Source organism: Stegodyphus dumicola, chromosome 3 (genome assembly GCF_044657685.1).
Source record: "Stegodyphus dumicola isolate Sdum_Otavi_A_Nest chromosome 3, ASM4465768v1".
Classification (NCBI taxonomy): domain Eukaryota; kingdom Metazoa; phylum Arthropoda; class Arachnida; order Araneae; family Eresidae; genus Stegodyphus; species Stegodyphus dumicola.
The window spans coordinates 149,294,727-149,315,326 of record NC_140770.1 but is presented as its reverse complement, the minus strand read 5'-3'; the positions used below and the strand labels follow the sequence as shown (position 1 = coordinate 149,315,326).

Below are 20,600 nucleotides of genomic sequence, written 5' to 3'. Positions count from 1 at the left end.
TGGTAATTTAAGAGTGTGTTTAGATCCTCAGCACCTTAACCAAAATATACTGAGAGAACATTATCACATACCAACCTTTGAAGAAATTTCTTCTCAAATGACAAATGCAAAGGTCTTTAGTATTTTAGATGCAAACAAAGCATTTTGGCAAATTAAACTGTCAGATTCAAGTTGTGAATTTACTACATTTAACACTCCATTTGGTAGATATTGTTTTTTGAGGTTGCCATATGGACTGAGTTCATCACCAGAAGTTTTCCACAGAAGTTTTTCTGAAATTTTTAGTGATTTAGAAGGAGTTCAAATATATATAGATGACTTATTAGTTTGGGGTAAAGATAAAAAAGAACATGATTCAAGATTAAAGAAGTTGTTGGACAGGGCCAGAGAAAAGAATGTTTAATTTAATTTAAATAAATGTAAATTTGGGCTGAATGAAGTGAAATATATGGGACATATAGTTTCTAAAGATGGTATAAAACCAGATGAAGACAAAACTAAGGCTATTCTAGGTATAAAACCACCAAAAAATGTAAAAATTAGAAACTTTCTTAGGAATGATTACATATGTTTCTAGATTTATACCTAATGTATCAGAATTGAGATCATGTTTAAGAGATTTGTTGAAAAAACAAGTTATCTGGAACTGGAATGCAACACATGAAAAAGCATTTAGAAGACTAAAAGATGTCTTAGTAAATAAACCAGTTTTACAGTACAGTCAAAAGTCTTTAATCCGGACTCGTCGGGACTTCGGTGATTCCGAATTATCGATTTTTCCGGATTATAGATCATCAGTTTAAATCTGGTAAGATGGCATGCAGAAATTATAAAATTAAAAATATGAAACCGTAATTTATAAAATAATGAGCAATTATGATCTATAGGGTATCAAAATTTACAAAAAAAAAAAAAAAAAAAAAAAGCTTAATATTTATTTGTTTACTTTATTAAACATTTCTTTCAACGCGCGCATGCGTAAAGTATACATTATGCATAGCCGAAATTAGAAAATTGCAACCAGAAAACCATTTGATTTGTATTCGTGATATTTATAATGACAAGGAATATGATTTAAATCATATCAAAGACGAAGTACATTGAGATGAAATACTACATTTAATAAGGAATTATAAGCCGAATAAAATAAAAACATCTGCCCTGAAGATAACGATAGTGTTGACAGATCAACTTCCAGTTCATTGCGCGCCGCCAAGTTCCCCTTCCCCCCCGCGCGCGTGAAATTGATAAACAGATTTCCGAACGGTTAGATAAACAAAGGATATGCCTTTATCCATTTTTTGGAGCAATTCCACTTTTTGTTTGATGGACATCGAAACATACTTTCGTTTTCGTAGATCCTTTGGGAGCTCCAGCATCGGAAATTCTATTTGACATAATCGAAAGTTCAAGTTTACTTTTATAAAATTGCTCTTACAATCAGCAAAAAATAATAAGCCGGATCCAATTCGAAGATTAAAAGGAACAACGCAATCATCAACATTAACTGAAATAGACAATTAGATAATTTTAGCTTATACCGTCCATTATACATTAAACGCGCAGCGAAAACGTATTTTGCGCTTGTGCACACGCAAATGCGCAGTCGTGAAGGTCTTACGCGCACGCTTAAACGCCTGTGCGCATGCGTCAACGCGGCGCATGCGCAGAAAGTTTTTAGCTTTGAGGTCCGGATTATGGGTGTCCGAATTAACGACTTTTGACTGTATTCCAAATTTGAGTTAAAATAACACACAGGATAATGATTGTTGGCGGAGTTACAGCAACAAGAATCATCAAAACGTTCATAAATTTGATTTAGAAAATTTTAAATGTAGTACTTTCTTCTTCAGGTGCAGAAGTTTCCAGAAAAAAAAGAAAAAATAATAATAATAATAATGATTATAATAATAATAATAATAATATGATATAAAGATGCCAGTAGTTTTATCTGTAGATGCATCTCAAGAAGGACTAGAAGCAGTCTTACTGCAGAATAATTCACCAGTGGCATATGCATCTAAAGCATTAACAGATACACACAAAAAAAAATGCTCAAATTGAAAAGGAAACTTTAGCTATTGTATTTGCGTGTGAGAAATTTCACCAGTATATATTTGGAAAAAATATTACTGTGGAAAGTGATCATAAGCCACTGGAATCAATTTTCAAAAAGCCATTAAATAAATGCCTTGTAAGACTACAAAGAATGCGTTATAAGATTACAGCCATATCAGTTTGAGATAAAATATAAACCAGGAAAAGTTTTTATAGCGGATGCATTATCAAGATCATTCACTGATGAAGGATCTGATTTCTTTGAAGGAGATATAGAAGCTCATGTTGGATTGGTTGTAGAATGTATACCAATGTCTAATGGTCAAAATGGAAGTTTTTCAACTGGAAACAGAAAAAGATGAAGAACTACAAGTTTTAAGAAAATTGATTAAAACTGGATGGCCAGATGAAAAATGTATAGTTCCAGAACTGGAAAAACCATATTTTAACTTTAGAGAAGAACTATCAGAAGCAAATGGATTAATATTTAAAAATTCCTGTGTTGTTGTACCAAGAAGTTTACGAAAAGATATGTTAAGCAGAATTCATTATGGTTATTTAGGAGTAGTAAAATGCAAGATCAAAGCAAGAGAAATATTATATTGGCTAGGAATGTCGAAAGAAATTGAAGATTTGGTACTGAATTGTCAAACATGTTTAAGTTTACAAAAAGCTAATACTAAAGAACCAATGATATCTAAAGAAATACCTAATGGTCCATGGGAAATATTGGGAACAGATCTCTTTTACTTTCAAGGAAGGGATTATCTAATAGTAATAGATTATTTTAGCAAATATGTTGAAATTGGACATTTGGAAGATTTGTCAAGTGTGGCAGTGATAAAGCAATTGAAATCAATTTTTGCAAGACATGGTATTCCGAAAATAGTATATTCAGATAATGGTCCACAATATAATTGCAGGAAATATAACGATTTTGCAAGAAGATGGAATTTTGAAACCAGAACTTCAAGTCCAAAATACCCACAGTCTAATGGAATGGTTGAAAGACATATTCAAACTGTCAAGCGAATGTTAGAAAAAGCTGTAGTTGACAACAAGGATCCATATTTAGTTTTACTGGAATATCGTAACTCTCCTATTTCAGATGAAGCTAAGTCACCTTCAGAATTGATGTTTGGAAGAAAAGTAAATGGATTGATGCCTATAAAAGAGAATTTTGTCCAAGCTAAACGATATGAAGACCATAAACAACATTTACTGAAGAGACAAACCTTACAAAAAAGTTATTATGATAGCAATGCAAGACCATTAAAACCACTGAAAACAGGAGATCATGTTTACATAAAAGAGAAAGGGAGAAAACTAAATGAAAGAGCGAAAATTATAGAAGAAGCAGAAAGACCACGTTCATATAGGATTATAAGAACAGATGGAAGAATTGTAGAAAGGAGCAGAAGAGACCTTCTTAAAGGAGCTAATCAGGAAGAGTTTGCAATACAAAACAACTATGAGAATGAAGTTATAGATGAACCCGAGATACATGAAAATAGTAGGAGCACTACAAATTTAAATGTGCCTTAAGTCCTTCAAAATCTAACAGAAGTGTTGTGTCACCAAATAGCGAAAGAGGTATAGTATCATAAGATTTTTCAAATGGACGTAACTACGTCATTCGATCTGGTAGGACTGTTAAGAAACCTTATTATTTAAAAAGAATATGTTTAATTTTACTACTATTATTATTTTTTTATAAAAAAGATGTTATATATGTAACTGTATCTATTATTATCTTTAATCATAACTGTAATATAGAATAGTAGATGAGTAATGTAGAATAAACGATGTTTGTATACATCTTGTAATCATCACTGAGCACGTACCCAACACAATGACAGCTTCTTTAATGGAGCCACTCTGGGTTTTGAAGCTACAAGATTAATTAAGATTTTATTCTCAACCTTATCAGGAGGTAAAGCTTCATCCCAAGAAAGTTTTCTTTGCCAGATCTTCTGGATCAGGCACTTGAAACGGATAGTAAAAGGAGTCCCAAGACCCAATGGGTCGAAGATTCTTCCAGCAGGCATTATTATAAACCGCTTGGTGTTCCTTTCCTGTTGGAGAAATTCTAGCAAACTATTAATTTCTAAGGATAGGTAATCACTACATGGATCCCATAAGAGACCAAGAACTCTGTGTAATTTATCCTTTAAATCTTCTGGGCGTAACTGCTTAAATCCTACAGCTTTCCACTCCTTTATTAACCTTTCAGAATTTCAAATCCACTTCCTTAAGGGCATCCCAGCATCTCTCATTAATTTTTCGGCACCTTTAGAAATTTCAAAGGCAGATGGAATGTCATTACCTGTAATAAGGTCATCTACATGAAAACAGGTATCAAGTGTTTGTACTGTAGCAGGAGCGAAAATTATAGAAGAAGTCCTTTCTGTATGGTTTTTAATAGTTACTGCCAATAAAAAGGGACTAGCATTTACTCAAAAATTATCCTTTTGAATTTATATACACATACATTATTCATATGGTCAATGAAAAGAAATCTCACTGCGTCTCTGACTCTTTCACGTAAAGAAATTTGCAAGAAAGCCTTCTCTATATCTGCCAAGAAGGCGATCTTGTTCAAGCAAAAAATGTCTATAAATGAAATATATTTGGGTTTAAATTAACTCCTTGATATAAACAATAATTTAGAGATAATTGTCCTGGTTCATGCAAACTTCCATCAAAAACAATCCTTACTTTAGTAGTTAAGCTTGTTTTACAACTGCATGGTGGAGTATGTAATATAGATGTTTATTCACTTCCTTAAACTGGGCTCAGCACTTTCTCAATAATTCCCTCACTCAAATAATTATTCAAGATATCACAGTACTCTAAATACAGGGAATTATCACGTTTTATTCTCTTAACAAGGTTTGCAAGTCGATTTTTTGCAATATCATAATTGTCTTTATGTTCCTCCCAATTTCTCTTCCAAGGTAACCCAAGCTCATATCGTCAGTCTTTAAAACATACTTGCTTTAGTGAACATCTTTAGGGCCTTACCTTCCTCATTTCTCAATTCGGTACCTTTTATACCAAGAGATTCTAACTCCCAGAAGTTCGCTAACTGATTATCTAAATCTTCGAAATTGTTTACTAATCCGCAATGATAACTCTTCTGTTTACTTAAATTCATAGACCCACTTACTACCCAACCAAACACTGTCTCTTGCAATACGATAGATTCCTCTTGTAATTTTATTTGATTTGGTTTGAGGCAGCAGATAAAATATATCTCCTCCCAGAAGAGCATCAATCATCGTTGGTCTATAAAAATTTGGGTCAGCATAACAAATATTTATTGGAAAACAAATTTTCTTAACATCCAATTGTTTCGAAAGAGTAAGATCAGTAATATTACCTACAATTAAAAATTCAACATTTCTTTTAAAGTCTCCATTCGAAATTTTCCACCGATGTTACTAGCTTCTTTTAACAGTTAGAATCGAATTATTCAGGCCAGATATAGGAGCATTTATTGCTTGTTTTTTTATTGTAACATATCCGCAATTTCCTTTCGAATTAGGCTGATTTTGACTGCCTGCGTCAAGAATTGCTAAAATGTTTATTATTTCTTCGTTTCCCATTCGAAACTAAATCACAGCAGTAGACAAAAACACGTAAGTTTTCCGACCTTGGGGAAGGAAACCTTGCTCTGGCGCCGAGAAGGATTTATGTTCACATTCATAACTGGTTCTGACAAATGACTGTTTTATGGAGGGAGTCGCATTTTTGGTTTTGAAACTAATCGCGTTCGGATTTAATTCGCTTGAATTATTTATTTCACTAACATTATTTGGGGCGAAAGATGCTTTTTGAGAATGTGCACCATGGGATGAATTCTTTCTGTCTTTTCTCAAAGTGAATCGGGGTGTTATGTTTTTTTTACCGCACTTAAGCACACGAAAATTTTGAAGAACATTGCTTTACTCTATGGTTTAAAAAGCAGTTAAAACACAATTCTTGATTTTTTAGAAATTCAACCCTATCATTCACTGATATATCTTGAAATTTAGGACATTTATGTATAATATGATTATTCAAACAGAAACTACACTTAGATGATTTAACATTAGTTAACAATACAATACCTTTAGAAGAATGCTTTTGGTTCGTTAATTAGAAACTCTAGACGCTTCTAAGGTTCTTGCATGATTTTTTAAAATTCAATTAAGTCATTCAATTTGGGAACATTATTTTTCTTACCAAAATTCGCGTTCAAACCATAATTTTGTTGAAGCGTCTAATTTTTGTAACAAAACATACACAAACATTGTATCAGCAAACCCATCAATTTTGTGTTCTAAAATTGCTAACGCTCTAGTACATTCAAAGGTAATATCAACTAAATTTAGTAATGCACTAGCAGATTCATTGTGTATAGAAGAAATTGACATAAATCGCTTAATTTGGATCTTCAAATTTTATTACTTGAGAATCATAAAAAATCACTAAACTAGAAATATTTCTCATTTTTAATTTAAGCAAATAATGTTATGAGTTGGCTATGTGACAATACTGAAGATTGCTAGTGTTTTCTGAAACACAAAATAAGATTCTGTGAATATATGCATTTTGAAAAAAAATATTGGATCAATTCTTTTATGACAATCTGCATAAAAAAGCTAATCAGAAACCTTTTCTAAACTGACATTTCATTACTTTAAGTAAAATGTACACATGTAAATGTTCACAGCCCCTGAATATAATCTCCAACTTTAAAATGAAATAGTTTGATTGGGGGGGATGGGAATCGCATCTTTTTGCCTTTTAAATTTTACAGTCCATACAAAATTTTTTTAAATATTACTACAGAATAGAGGAAGCATATAAAAGTTACATAATTTTTATAAAATATTTTAAAATACCAAAACATGGAAATTTGCATATTTTTGTAAATGGAAAAACAAGGCCGGTTACCGACTTTTTGTGGGCATGGTGTGTACAAAGTTTTGTACTGTGCTTTAAAAAATGCCAGTTAGTTTGACTATAAGCCAATTATATAAAAATTATATTACATTTTTTTCTGGAGCTTATTTTAATGCAAAACTCATCACTAATCCTAGAAAAAATAAGGAATAACTAATAATATATATGGTACTTTGGTAATATTAATGATAGAGGCCTCAAAATTATTTTACTGAATGTGTGAATGTTGTGCATTTTATCACATAAAAATAAAAATAACAAAATACTATTATAATATATACGAACTGAGGAAATAACAAAAACAAATTTTATAGTCCCCCACCATAAGAGTTTAAAAACTAATTTATGAAAAGCTGTGGCCATTCCTTTTAAAATGATATCACATCAACATTAAGAAGATAATTTCTTTTCTTTTAACTTTTTGATTCTGTAAGCTTTTGTTTGTCTCCTAAGTTAGTTGATAAAATTAATAAATATGACACATTTCTCAATTACAACAATCACATAATCAGATAATAATTTTTAATGTCACTAGTCATAGTAATTATCATTTAACACAATTACATTGATAAAAATTTACAAAGGTATTAATATACATTTTAAACTTAATAACTTTTTATACATTATATACATATTCAAAATACTGGACACACAGTGTTACAATACCTTAAACTCTCCTAAATTCTCTCAAAATGTCTTCAAATAAAGTTGTGCCCTCAGATATAACTAGAACACACTGATGCACTTTTTTTAGAAACAACTGTTATATAATATGAAAATATTTACAAAAATAAAATAAATAACATTAAAAAAAAAAAAGACTAATTTATTTACTTGGCATACATATACCCCATAGATGTTACTTTGAGCATAATTGTGGAATTAACATTAACTGTAATTTTTATAGTCATAAAAACAGTTAACTCATAATATTGGTTCCAATACTCATCTTCAACAGATCTGTACATACAAGAATAATAGAAAGCATACATATTCTAGTAACCAGAGAGCTGATGTAGAAACTACTTTCTGAAAAAGTTTAATTCACTACAAATAACATTCTTTATTATTGACTTTTTTTCATACAATATGAATTTCTATAATATATATTCTTTTCCTTACATTTCAGACAGATTCAAAATTCACATAAAATATAACTCATATAATAGTTAAAATAACTTTTTATAATCTATAAATGTCAAAAGACAAATCAAAATAAATTTAAGGGAAATTATTATATAAACTTTAAATTAAATTACCTTGTTTATGCTTTGTTAAGATACTTAGAGGAAGAAACAGCAGAACAAAAATGAATATCTTAACAATCATAGAATGACAAATTTCTTACATTTAAAAATTTTGGACTTTAAAATTAGATGTTTAAAAACAAATAGGAAATCAATGTAAATAATTTATGAAAATGCCGTTAAAGAGTTCTAAAAATTAAAGAATGAGTATTTTCTTAAGCATAAGAAGCCTATCTTACAGTTATCACTTTATGATAAATCCTTAAATTTTCTGATTATTATGCCAATGCAGCTGAAATAAACGCAGGAGGTGAGATGGGTTGCCATAATTTTACTTGGTTTTCCCATGGAGCTAGGAAGTAAGATGTAGTGGTCCTAACCGGTTTTCCCCATACACTGCTTTGAAGAACTGGCAATCCCTTTGTGGTGACCAAAACACTAGGTCGTTTTTCCATTAAGTTCAATGGGTTTTGATACGATCGGATGTAAATATTTTGTAATTATGTCACAAATATACATATAAATGCATATTATCTTTTTCTACAATATTTCAGAGTCCTAAGTATATGAAAAGAATACATTTTTAAACAACATCTCAATCTGAATGGAATTAAATGCTATACTTTTCACAGAACAGTTTGCTCAGAATGGTTTAATTTGAATGAAATATTTTCACAAGTTTTCCTTAATTAAACTAGAAAAAAATGTTAAAGTATTAGAATGGTTTAATTTGAATGAAATATTTTCACAAGTTTTCCTTAATTAAATTAGAAAAAAAATTTAAGGTAATTCGATTTTATTTGGTTAAAGATTAGATTACAACAATTGAGATCAAAGTTTATTGTATTATTAATATTAAAATTATGCATTATTTCCTTTCTATTTATAGAGCTTCTTCCTAAAATACTTTCTCAAATATGACATGATTTTTTAGCTTCTGAGGCATCTTTTAAATAAAAAAATTTAAGTCAATTTATAATTAATGCTCTAATTGGTCCATTTCAAATTACAGCACCTTTTATTTTAATAGCGAAATGCGTTAAATAGTATTTAACTTTCTCTGAACATTTCTGAATGGAAAGAAAAAATAATTTTTAAAAAATATTATTTAGAACTTGTAACTGAGTTCTTATAAAATGTATGGGGAATAATTCTTTTAATTATACTTATCAGATTTTTTTTACCCTTAATTTCAACAATATATATTCTAGAACTCTTCTTTATTACTTTCTTAAGTACGCATCTCATAGAATTCCCTTTACAATATCTTTTAACAGATTGCTTTCCAGTATGAACAATTCTTGCTTAAATAGTTTTATAACATATTTATCAACACGATTTCAATTTATGTTTTAATTCAATGTTAAAGTTACAGGATACACAAATATTTTCACCTCCGTCCAATTACCCTATTTTCAAATTTTTAATATGCTGTCTTGATGATGTGGCATGTTCACATCATCTTGACTGCACATTGTACTTCCGCCGAATTCACAAATGTATCCGTCTTCTGTTTCATATATTTGTGTAAAACTTCACATAATTTTACACAAATGGGTGGTTATAAATTAAAAAAAAGCTTACTTATTGGCATATCTGCATGTATATTTATTAATTTTGATGAGGATTGTGGCATTTGGTGGTAATTTTATTTTTTAATTAATGCAAATAAGTAAAACATGTAAATCCAAAGTGATTATCTTTAAGTTATATAAAAATAAAATGATAAGTTTAAAATGAGCAACTATAAAGCCTCTCTCCTCTACAAATTTTTAAAAAGTACGTCACAATATTATGTGGATGACAAAAAATTATTTTATTTAAAACATTTTGGCATTTGGAAAACTAAAAGTAACGAATACTTTATAAAGGGTATCGAAAGACGTATACAATTTTAAAGGTTCCATAAAGTATTTTTCATTCTTTAAGCATAAGATTTTTGCTAAAATCTATATTTCTGTAGTTCAACAGCTTAGAATTTTATAAAACAAATTAATAATCAAAATTGTTGCTGTTAGTTCTCAAAAAATAACCAAGATGTAATTTTTGTGTAACTGTCACCAAACGTAAATTGCTATTATCTATCACACAATAAATGTTTCTTTCATGCGGAAATGTCCATTTTTCGATTTGTATGGAACTATAGTGTGTCGAAATACTATCAAAGCACTGTCAAGTAAGCTTCTGAATGTAAATAAAAAACACCCCATCTAGAGACTGAAGCTTCGAAGCAGTGCTTCACTCTTACTGCCGAGCTGGCCACTCCTTCCTTTCTTATCTCCATGGGTTTTCCAAAAAACTAGATAATCAGACAAGCAAAGAAACTGCCTTCATACACTAATACCAGAAGCTTATAAATGTCGATACAAGTCACAAACATGTGACCAATGCCTAGCTTAGATGTGGCAACAACACAAAATTTACTTTTGCTTGTCAAGTTTTTTAACTAAGGTTGCATGAATAAAGGCCCTAAAAAGATTCAGTAATTAATCCAGGAACTAAGCATTACTAAAAAGTTCAAGTACTATGGAAAAAAAATTAATCTAAAAATAGAAAGACTGATACAGAAATTAACACGAAAATTTAAATGGATTAAAATTAATATGCTGACTACATGGATATTTTATTGAAAAAAAGGAATATAAAAACTATAATCAAGTAATAACTGATGTAATAATATTTAACTTATGTAAATAATTAAATAATAACCACTACCTGCCTTGAACACTCAACCATGATTCATAAAATAGACTTAAAATTTCAAATGATTTCTTTCTTTAATGTTATTATAAAGTGGAAAAAATTTAAGAATTATTATCAATTTGTACATGCATAAGATATTTAAAACTGAACTACTCAACTAATCAAATTTTAAATTAAAAAATGCATTTTTAAATTAAATTGATTTAACTCAAGACAGCTGATTAAGCTTGCAGAATAACATTCAGATATACAAATTAAAATGTTCATTATGATATATCTGAAGATTGTGACGAAAAGGTTAAAATTAACAGATACCTTAAACTAGATGTCAAATGCCTTCAATCTAAAAACGATTATGTGTCACCAGTTTATCTTACTATTCAGGTTTACATCTGGAAAGCTTCATTTGGGTGAGGCTAAATTCTTATATCTATGTAATTACATCAATTAATTTAAAGGGTGAATTTAGAAAATATCTCAAAACTTCGTTATTGTTATTGTAATGCAGTTCTTTTCAAATGGCATCATATTATTTTTAAACCAGAAATGATAGCAAAGATTAAATAGAATAAGCTTATAGCACTTTCATAGTAATATCCACACATAAACTTTCTCTTTCATGAGTTATTTATCTAAAGGTAAAATACAGTTGAATGGTAAACATTACAGCCTTGCTATAGCTCTTAGTAGGGCAATGCCTTTTATTTTCACTAAAGATACTGCTTTAAAGAAATTTTTGAAATATTAGAAGCCTCTTTTTTCCCCGAAAACCTACATTTAATGATATTTCATTCAGTTGAAAAGGCATAAAAATGAAGATTGTAAAATAAATAAATGGGAAAAAATTGATAAGGCTATTTAAGAAATGTTAAACGTGAATTAATTTTACAATTTTTGGAATGACATTCAACAATCATGTTATCATAACAAGTACGTTACACTAAAATTATATAAAATCTGCAGGTAAGTTTCTCTGAAAAGTATAACAGGTAATGCTCTTTTAAAACAAGCTAACATTAAAAAGATAACACTGAAGAAATTGTATCACTTACAAACTAGAAAATTATTTCCCACAATTATACTTACAAAACAAAACAATATGGGATTTTAATATTTAATAGAAAAATTCACAGAAAAAATAATCTAGATAAAAACAATTACTTTATCAAAACTGCAATAATCTCGAAACAATATAATGCAACATACAGTGTCATGTCTAAAGCAAATCTTGATAGTGAATACTTATATAAGACTAATTGAGTACAATCAGTACAGAAACTTACATATAGATAAACTGAGCAAAGAATACAAGTACTACTAGCTGAAACCAACTGCAGAAATTCAGAAATTATTCCTATCATAGACATAATTCAGTGGGAAAAAGATCCTATTTTAGTTCAAAAATTCGTTTGAATAATCCCATAAAATCTAAAATAATTCCATACTAAACAGTATTTACTTTATCACTTAAAACTAACAATGGAAATTTTTTAGTTAATTATTCGGAACTTTAAGATTTTGAAGATATTTAATTTATTTGCATATGGTATAAGACTTCAGTGTTATACAACAATTCACATTTCAAAATGTTGAATGCAACATAAAAATTTTTAATTAATAAAAGCTACATAATTTATTTACAATATAAATATTGTGAGGGTAAAATATTTTCACTTTCATTCTTCAGTGAAACCAACATCATGTAAAAATTTAGGCAAAATGCAAAAAAAAATTTAGTAAGAATTTCAGAAAATAATACAGCTACATGTGTTAGATACTATAAATTATATTTAAAATTGTATAATTTAAAAACTGAAGAGGAACTTCTGAAGCATAAGTGTACTTTAAATTAAACTGTAGTATTAAAAATTTACTATCAGAGTGGTAACTATATTCATCAGAAACTATGCTTTCTAAATTAAATCATATTAATAAAATGTTGCAAAATTTAAAACTACTAATTGATACAGTTGCTAATTACACAACAATGTTAAAATATAAATTTTTCATATAATTTGTTCCAAATCTTTTATGGCTAATCAAGTAAAGTTATATATAAATCATCTTAGGCGCATTCTTCTTCAACATAACAGAAAGGAGTTAATTGTAAAGATATTTTTTATAATGAATTATTGGCATCATATATACCTATTGACTGCTTTAATTATGCAATAGTTATAGGCATCATAATGCTGCTAGATATAATGACACTGGTAATTACTGTACATAATTTTCACAAATGAAACATGCACATTTAAACATCTATATACAGTGGGAACAAAGATCCTAAACAATTCTGTTCATGGGGGAAAACCTCAGATGACGAACACTGACTTGCGTTCAAAACCAAAAGTTAGAAACTAACAATTTTCAAATGCATTTTGAGATAACTTGTGCCACAGAATTAACCCTTGGTAGGTCTGGAAACATTTTAATAATTTCTGTCGCTTCACAAAGCCTAACAGCAAGTGACTAACAGGACCATGAATTCGCCTGCAGGAAATTATGCTAAACTCTGTTGCAAACAGAGATATTGAGGGCTTGGAGGATGTTTTATTTTCTTATCTATAGCTATGGCATGCCTAAGCAACCTATGAGCTTACAAGTTGATAATGAAGATGTAGAGGAATTATTAGAGGACCATATAAATGAGCTCAGTAAGAAAGAATCATGGCAACTTCAGAAACAATAACAAACAGAAGGCAGTCATGGAGGTAAGACCTTCAAAGAAAGAAGGAAGGGAAAATGAATCTATTTCTTTGATCCACAAATTTTTTATAAAAGCGGAAAAGGTTCAAAGTTTCACGTAATGATAGCAGCAAGCTACAGCACAAGAATTTTTTATGATAATGCCATATCTTACCTAAATATTTTTAAACATAAACAACAACAAATCATGTTGTCCAAATTTTCACAGAAATGGGGGTTAAGCACAGTTAAATTATGCTAAGCGACAAAGAAAGGATAAAAGATGAAGCCTCAGAAAGACATGTACCTAATTGTTTTTATGCTATCCTTTCTTCTTTGTACAGATACAGTCAAATTAAAGTAAAAATCAAAGTAAGTACAAGTCAAATTAAAGTAAGTGCTAAATAATAAAATAATATTTGTTTAGCACTGAATTTGTCTTTCTCAACTTAGATTTAATGATTTATATTCATTTTATGTTATGACCTTGTGCACAAAGTACTGTTGAAAATTCTGAATAAGCAGGTCTAGGAACAGATTAACTCATTTTATAGTAATTCCTATGGAAACATAGTTCTGATTTACAAACACTTTGGATCACAGAGAGCCTTCAGGAACAATTTAAATTTATGAACAAAGTTTAATTGAATAAATAATTAATTAAATTTAATAATAATTAATGATTTTTTATCATCATTTTAAACCATATATTTTTATATAATGATAAAACAATTTATAACTATATATATTACACTCAGTCATAAGTTATATGTTCCAGACCAGTGGTATATAAACTATGGGTCATGACTATGTTTGGGGTTGCAAGATGGATAAAAATCTGAGTTTTATATATATATATATATATATATATATATATATATATAATAAAAATCCTAAAAATCTGAGTTATTTATATATATATATATATAACAAGCAATAAGTTGTAGAATATAAGTAATGGTCAATGCTCTGATAGCAGTCGCAAAATCGTTTTTGACTGTTTGCATTTTTGTGGGTGTCACACTGCCATAATGTTTGAATACCACTGATCTTGATTATTACAATTATTTTTACCTTTAATAAGATGCCATAGTTTTCTCTTCTCATCTTTCAGACGCAGCTAAAATATTAATCTTAACCTGCTTATCGAAGCAAAGCACTGCTCATGTTTTTTAATTTCTTAAAAAGAAATTCTTAATAAAATATGTTAAGTTAATAAACTAATCATAGATGCTTTAATAACAGATTCTACAGATGTGCATATAATGAAAACAATTCAACGGATAACCTTTTGTGCTAATGGAAAATTTATAACATGAGCAAGAAGTTATATGAAATATATCAAGATGATAATGTAAATATCAGCAAACAGATTTTGCAGTGAAGCTGCATAATAGTTACATAACTGCAGTTAAGTACAGAAAAGAAATGCTACAATAGAAATAGTAGTAATTAATATTTTAAGAATTACCATGAGAAAAGAAAAATACCCACATACAAGTACACATACACAGATATAAAATTTAAAGAGACAATGTTTTAAAACTCTCATATTTTAAAATGTATTTCATTAAAAAGCTAATATGTTTTCTCTAAATAAATTTTATAACAGATACTGCTGAATCACAATTATCAACTAATAAATCTTCAGTCGTAAGCATCCAAATGTGACTCAAGCTTATTAACACACTAGCAAATTTAAATATGCTTGGATTATATGAACACAATCTAAAAACTGACCTTTGCTTTTCATAATAGTCCATAAGAATGTACATACAATATAGTATATCAGTAATTATATTTTTATTTCTTTTCATTAATTTTTATACATTTTCATATCATATAAATTTCAAATTAATGTTTTTACACAACAATGAATTAAAAGTGCAAGATGAAAACTATAAGATTTTAATATTTAAAAAAAGGGGGGGAATAAAATATCAAATGAAGCTTGCACTCCACTTCATTCCTTACATCCAAATTTCTAAGACACTGGTCTTCTACCCAACGTCAAACAAAATAATTATATATATATATATATATATATATATAACAAACATTAAAATGAATAGAAATATTAATGATTGTAATATTAGGCATATAGAATCTTCATTTTGGATGTCTAAGGTAACTCAAAATTATTAACAATAAATAATTGCATGTCACTCAGAAAACATAAAACAATGTACTATCCAGCTATCTAATTGTACTTACTGACAGAGATAGAGTGTGACAACATAATTATTAAAGTTGAAAACAAGCACCTAATCAGCTGAAAAGGAATTATACATATAATTAATAAAACAGATGGTTACGGTATACTTAAATTACTCCCGACTATCATGTTTAATGTCACTGTTACAATGTTACTAACAACATAATTACATGTATCTTTTCTTTAATATTACGGAGATTATTACAACTTTTATTACAGCATTATACAACCATTATATCACAATAAAGCTTGACTACATTACTCATGTTCATCCATTAAAACAGACATGCAGAGATTCTGCATAACTTATTTACCATATGAACAATCCAAAATGACCCTATTTCGTAAAATAATGATACTTCCACACAGTTTTTTCATTTTGTCCACAAAATTGGAAACAGATATATATTGTTCTAGCAGACATCATGCATTACGTGAGTAACGACAAGCTTCTCAATAACATTTTTTTAGTTATATCAAATAGTTTTATTAATTTCAAATTCCATAAGTAGAAAGTTTTGGCACTTGGAATTTGTTCATTAAAAATGTAATATCCAAAATCTCAGTTTTATTTCTAAATCTAAAATATTATTTTGTTTGGGATACTTGGAAAAAAATATTAATAAAAGTCCCATGATTTTAAAATGATAGGGTTTATAATTTTAAAAATATTTATCTAAAAAAAAAAAAAAAAAAAAAGTGAGGGTAAAAATACAATGCTTAAGAGATTCTCAGCATCAACAACTTCAGCTGCGAGATCCACCCAATGTGTTTAGTCATCTAATTGAAATGAGACTAATAAAATAATAAACCTAATACACACTTAAGAAAAATTTTCTTTTTAAAACTTGAGGAATTTGTCTTAGCCCATTTTCAGAATACATTTAATGAAACTTTTGAACTTTTCTTTTCTATTCTGTAACATTATGTTCTAAATCTAAAACCATGAAAATTATAATTTTACAAACTTTGTATATTTATGTTAGGAAAAAACTTTACACATAAAATAATACTACAGAAAGGATACTTTTTTCAGTTATTTGTTCTCTGTGTTCATCAAGAGACAAATGGGATGACAGTTAATTTCTTTTTGCCCATTTCTCTAGAAGTATTTATTTCAGTTCATTTCATCATTATATAGAAATTGAATATATATTATTGACTTAAAACTTTCTTTTTTCCCCCTTAATTGCTAATGACAGAATTAACATAGCCAACCTTAGTTATTTAATGATCTTTCATTACAATCTATTTCTTAATTTCCCAACTGATCCATATCACATTCCCATTCCTGTTGATTCTTTACCTTATATATATATGAAGTACCTAATAATTGAAAACTTAAACAGAAATAATAATATAAAAAGAAATACTATACAATTTTTACAATTATACAAATACTATATTCTTTAGTATTGAAAACTACCTTTATATGTAAAGGTGGTCTTCAATATTATTTTTGTTAAATAATTTTTGAATTTTATAAAATACTTAAATCACTAGAATATTTTAATACATGCATTTAATATAATCAAATCTTTTGAATTTAAACATTACATGTTGTTGACTTAACATAAAAATTATAAAAAAGTAGTAAACAGAATTAATACCATATACTTAAATATGACAATCCGTAAGGCAGAACCTTTATTGCTAAGGACAGTGCAGCTTCCAATAAAAGAAGTTTAATTTTCTGTCTACACCATCACGGGAATCAAAGATGATATTTTTAAAAGTGATGAGTCTGCTGAATACAATACAAACTAAAGTATTAAAAATTGTCAACAATTTTCATATCTTTACATTATTTTCTACTTATTCAGCAAACTAATAAACAATATGATAAAGATAGATATGTAGGAAATTATTATACTTCTGACTCAATGAGATTCAATTAATTTCATTTGAAATTGGTCTTATTATTTTTTAATTAAATTCAAAATTAAGCTAATGCAACTTAAGTTTATGGATAAATTAAATATATTGCTTTCAGTGCTCACTGCTAAAGATTAATTTTCTAAGACTTCATACATAAAATGATTTTCTTCTATTTAATAATTAAGGTTGGCTGTATTTTTAAAATATATATTTACACTTTATTAACATAATATACAGAAATATATATTAACTTAATATTAAACATTTTAACAATTACATAATTTATCATTTAATAAAGGTAAAGAAGAAAATTATTTGATTCAGTTTTATTACTATTCACTGGCACATTTTTGTCATTTGTAACAACCTTAAATTATTTCAAATACACAGTTTCTTTCAATGAGAAATATAAAATAAAATCGAGTTAATGGCAAAAGCTAACTAACAAAATAACAATACATTTAACAGCAAAACAAATCAATACAGATAACAATAAATCAGCAACAAGTTTTACAAATAAATGTTTGAAAATATAACTTCAGTTATATACATTTTATTTAACATTCGAAAAATATATTTTCTAAACTCTAATAGCAACTCTGAGTAATTTATGGTAATTTTATTAAGAATTGAATATCATATACCTATAAGCAGCAACATATTTCTCAAACCAATTTTTGAAATGGATATACCCTGAGAGTAATAATCAATTTTACCTCACTGACTTAGCATCTACACTTTTAAAAAGTTATTTAAAAGCAATTTAAACAGCCAAATAAATAATAATTTTTTAAAAATAGATTATATAATTTTCAAATATATTACATAATATCAGCCATAAATATACAGCATATCTGTTTCATAAAAACATCTCTTTTTAAAATATTTGCCACTAAAAAACTTGAGAAACCGCTGTACACATTTCAAAATACCATATTACAGAACCTACTGATTAATATCACAAAATTGCTTCCACAATGTTATACAGCTGCATTAAAATTTGTATATGAAGAGGTAAACATGAACGTCTATCATGATATTTAGGATCCGGAACAAGCCAAGATAATGCATTGTATCCTTCTAATACAAACCTAAAATAAATAATGAGAATTAAGCATATGGAAAAATTTAAATAATTAGAAAATATAAAATATTTTCAGAAAACATCTGTCAAAAATTCATAAAAATTCCTTGTTTTATATAACTGAAATTAAATAAATATTTAATACTTTTAATGCATTACATGAAGAAAAAAAAATTAATTAATGATTTTGCATTTGTTATTTCTTTATTTCAAGGAGGAAAACTTTTTTATATTAAAGTATGAAAAAATTATCTTTAGATTTTCAGTTTAGTTGTTTAAACTATATATACTATACATCAGTTAAAACTATATATGCAACATCAGTTAAAAATTTTAGGACAATGTATTTTCCAAGAAATGGAAACATATACACTAAAAAACTTTCTTGGTACTATATTAGCAACATCAGTGTGATTTTTAACAGCTGGTCAAGAACTTTTCATGCAACTTATAATGTTACTCATTATCAAAAATTTGACACACAGTGAAAAAAAAACTGTGTAGATTATGGTAACAGATTTTCCACCATTCTTTTTTAAATACCTAAGATGTTATGTACAAAGAATTTGTGCATAATTATTGTATATTTGATATATGTTGTCTATTTTAACAATATAACAGAAGAATCTATAGAATATTATAAAATATTTTGTGACATTTATTCCACACATTCCATGCTACTTCCATACTGTTTCACATGAATGGTATGGAAAATTCATATCATATGTGTGAAATCTGCAATAATCGAATTTGGCTGTTAGAAGGCATAACTGTACCTTCTATAGAAGAAATGTATGTAGCATGATTTTAGACAATATAGTTTATGCAGAACTGAAGCATGTTTCCATTAATCAGTACACTATCCCATTTTGAAACGTGGCCACTTGACAAAGAGAGGAGTTTTTAGATTAGTTTCTCATATTATTCCTATATTTCTGACCCGACTGTTCTGTCTAAATAAGATGACACTATCCAACATTATAAAGCCCACTTGTTTATATAACAACTATATAATAATAACAGCTAGAAAATCATGTGAATGTTCCCCAAGAAGCAAAGGAACAAATGTGTCGGTTCCATAGATGTTACTTCGAAGATGATTACGTAAAGATTGTTTATATTACAATAAAAAATGTCCTAATTTGTTTTCAGAAAACTGTGAAGATATGAGTAGAATCAAATAACTTACAATTCTAGTTTTATGACAATTTATATTTTAATTGATTAGTAAAACATTTAAAAGCTACCTGCCTGACAGAAGGAATGCCTTCACAGAGGACTTTCTAGAGAACACACATACTATATAATTAAAATGATAAATCATACTCCATACGGAAATTAAAATTATAAAACAATTTACACATGGGTTAAAACAGGAACACCTAGACAGACCATTTGCTGAGAATTAAACAGTTAGCATTTTGTGTCTTCAGTCATTCGGCTTCTCAAAAGTCCAGTTTATTTAAAAAAATACATTTTTGTATAATAGATTATTAGTAAAAAAAGCTTTGAAAATACATAACCAATAATGAAAAAAAAAAAAAAAATCAAGAACTTATGAAAAGCAAATCTAGACTAAATAAAATTTCCTAGCAAAATTGTCAAAAGTTAAATTTAAAAATATACCTTAAAACATCACTAGTATAGTTTGAGTCCAGAGGATGACATGTTGATTGCTGCTGGGAATTATGATGAAGTAAATCATCAGAATTTTGTTGAACAAATGGCAAATGGATGAGCAATGCAGACTAAAATGTAAAGTTCAATATTATTCATT

At 28.0% G+C, this 20,600-nt stretch overlaps 1 protein-coding gene across 1 annotated transcript in view; it reads right to left on the bottom strand.

Annotated features, from left to right (window-relative positions):
* Positions 1–7,513: 7,513 nt before the first annotated feature.
* Positions 7,514–20,600, bottom strand: part of LOC118197102 (mediator of RNA polymerase II transcription subunit 13-like) — a 189,829-nt gene continuing 176,742 nt past the window's right edge. Inside the window, exons 26-27 of the mRNA XM_085813454.1 lie at positions 20,450–20,571; positions 7,514–18,830 (exon numbers count right to left, since the gene is read on the bottom strand). Of these exons, the coding sequence (XP_085669580.1) occupies positions 18,698–18,830; positions 20,450–20,571 (255 nt within the window). The 3' untranslated portion in view covers positions 7,514–18,697. The remainder of the gene's footprint in view (positions 18,831–20,449; positions 20,572–20,600) is intronic.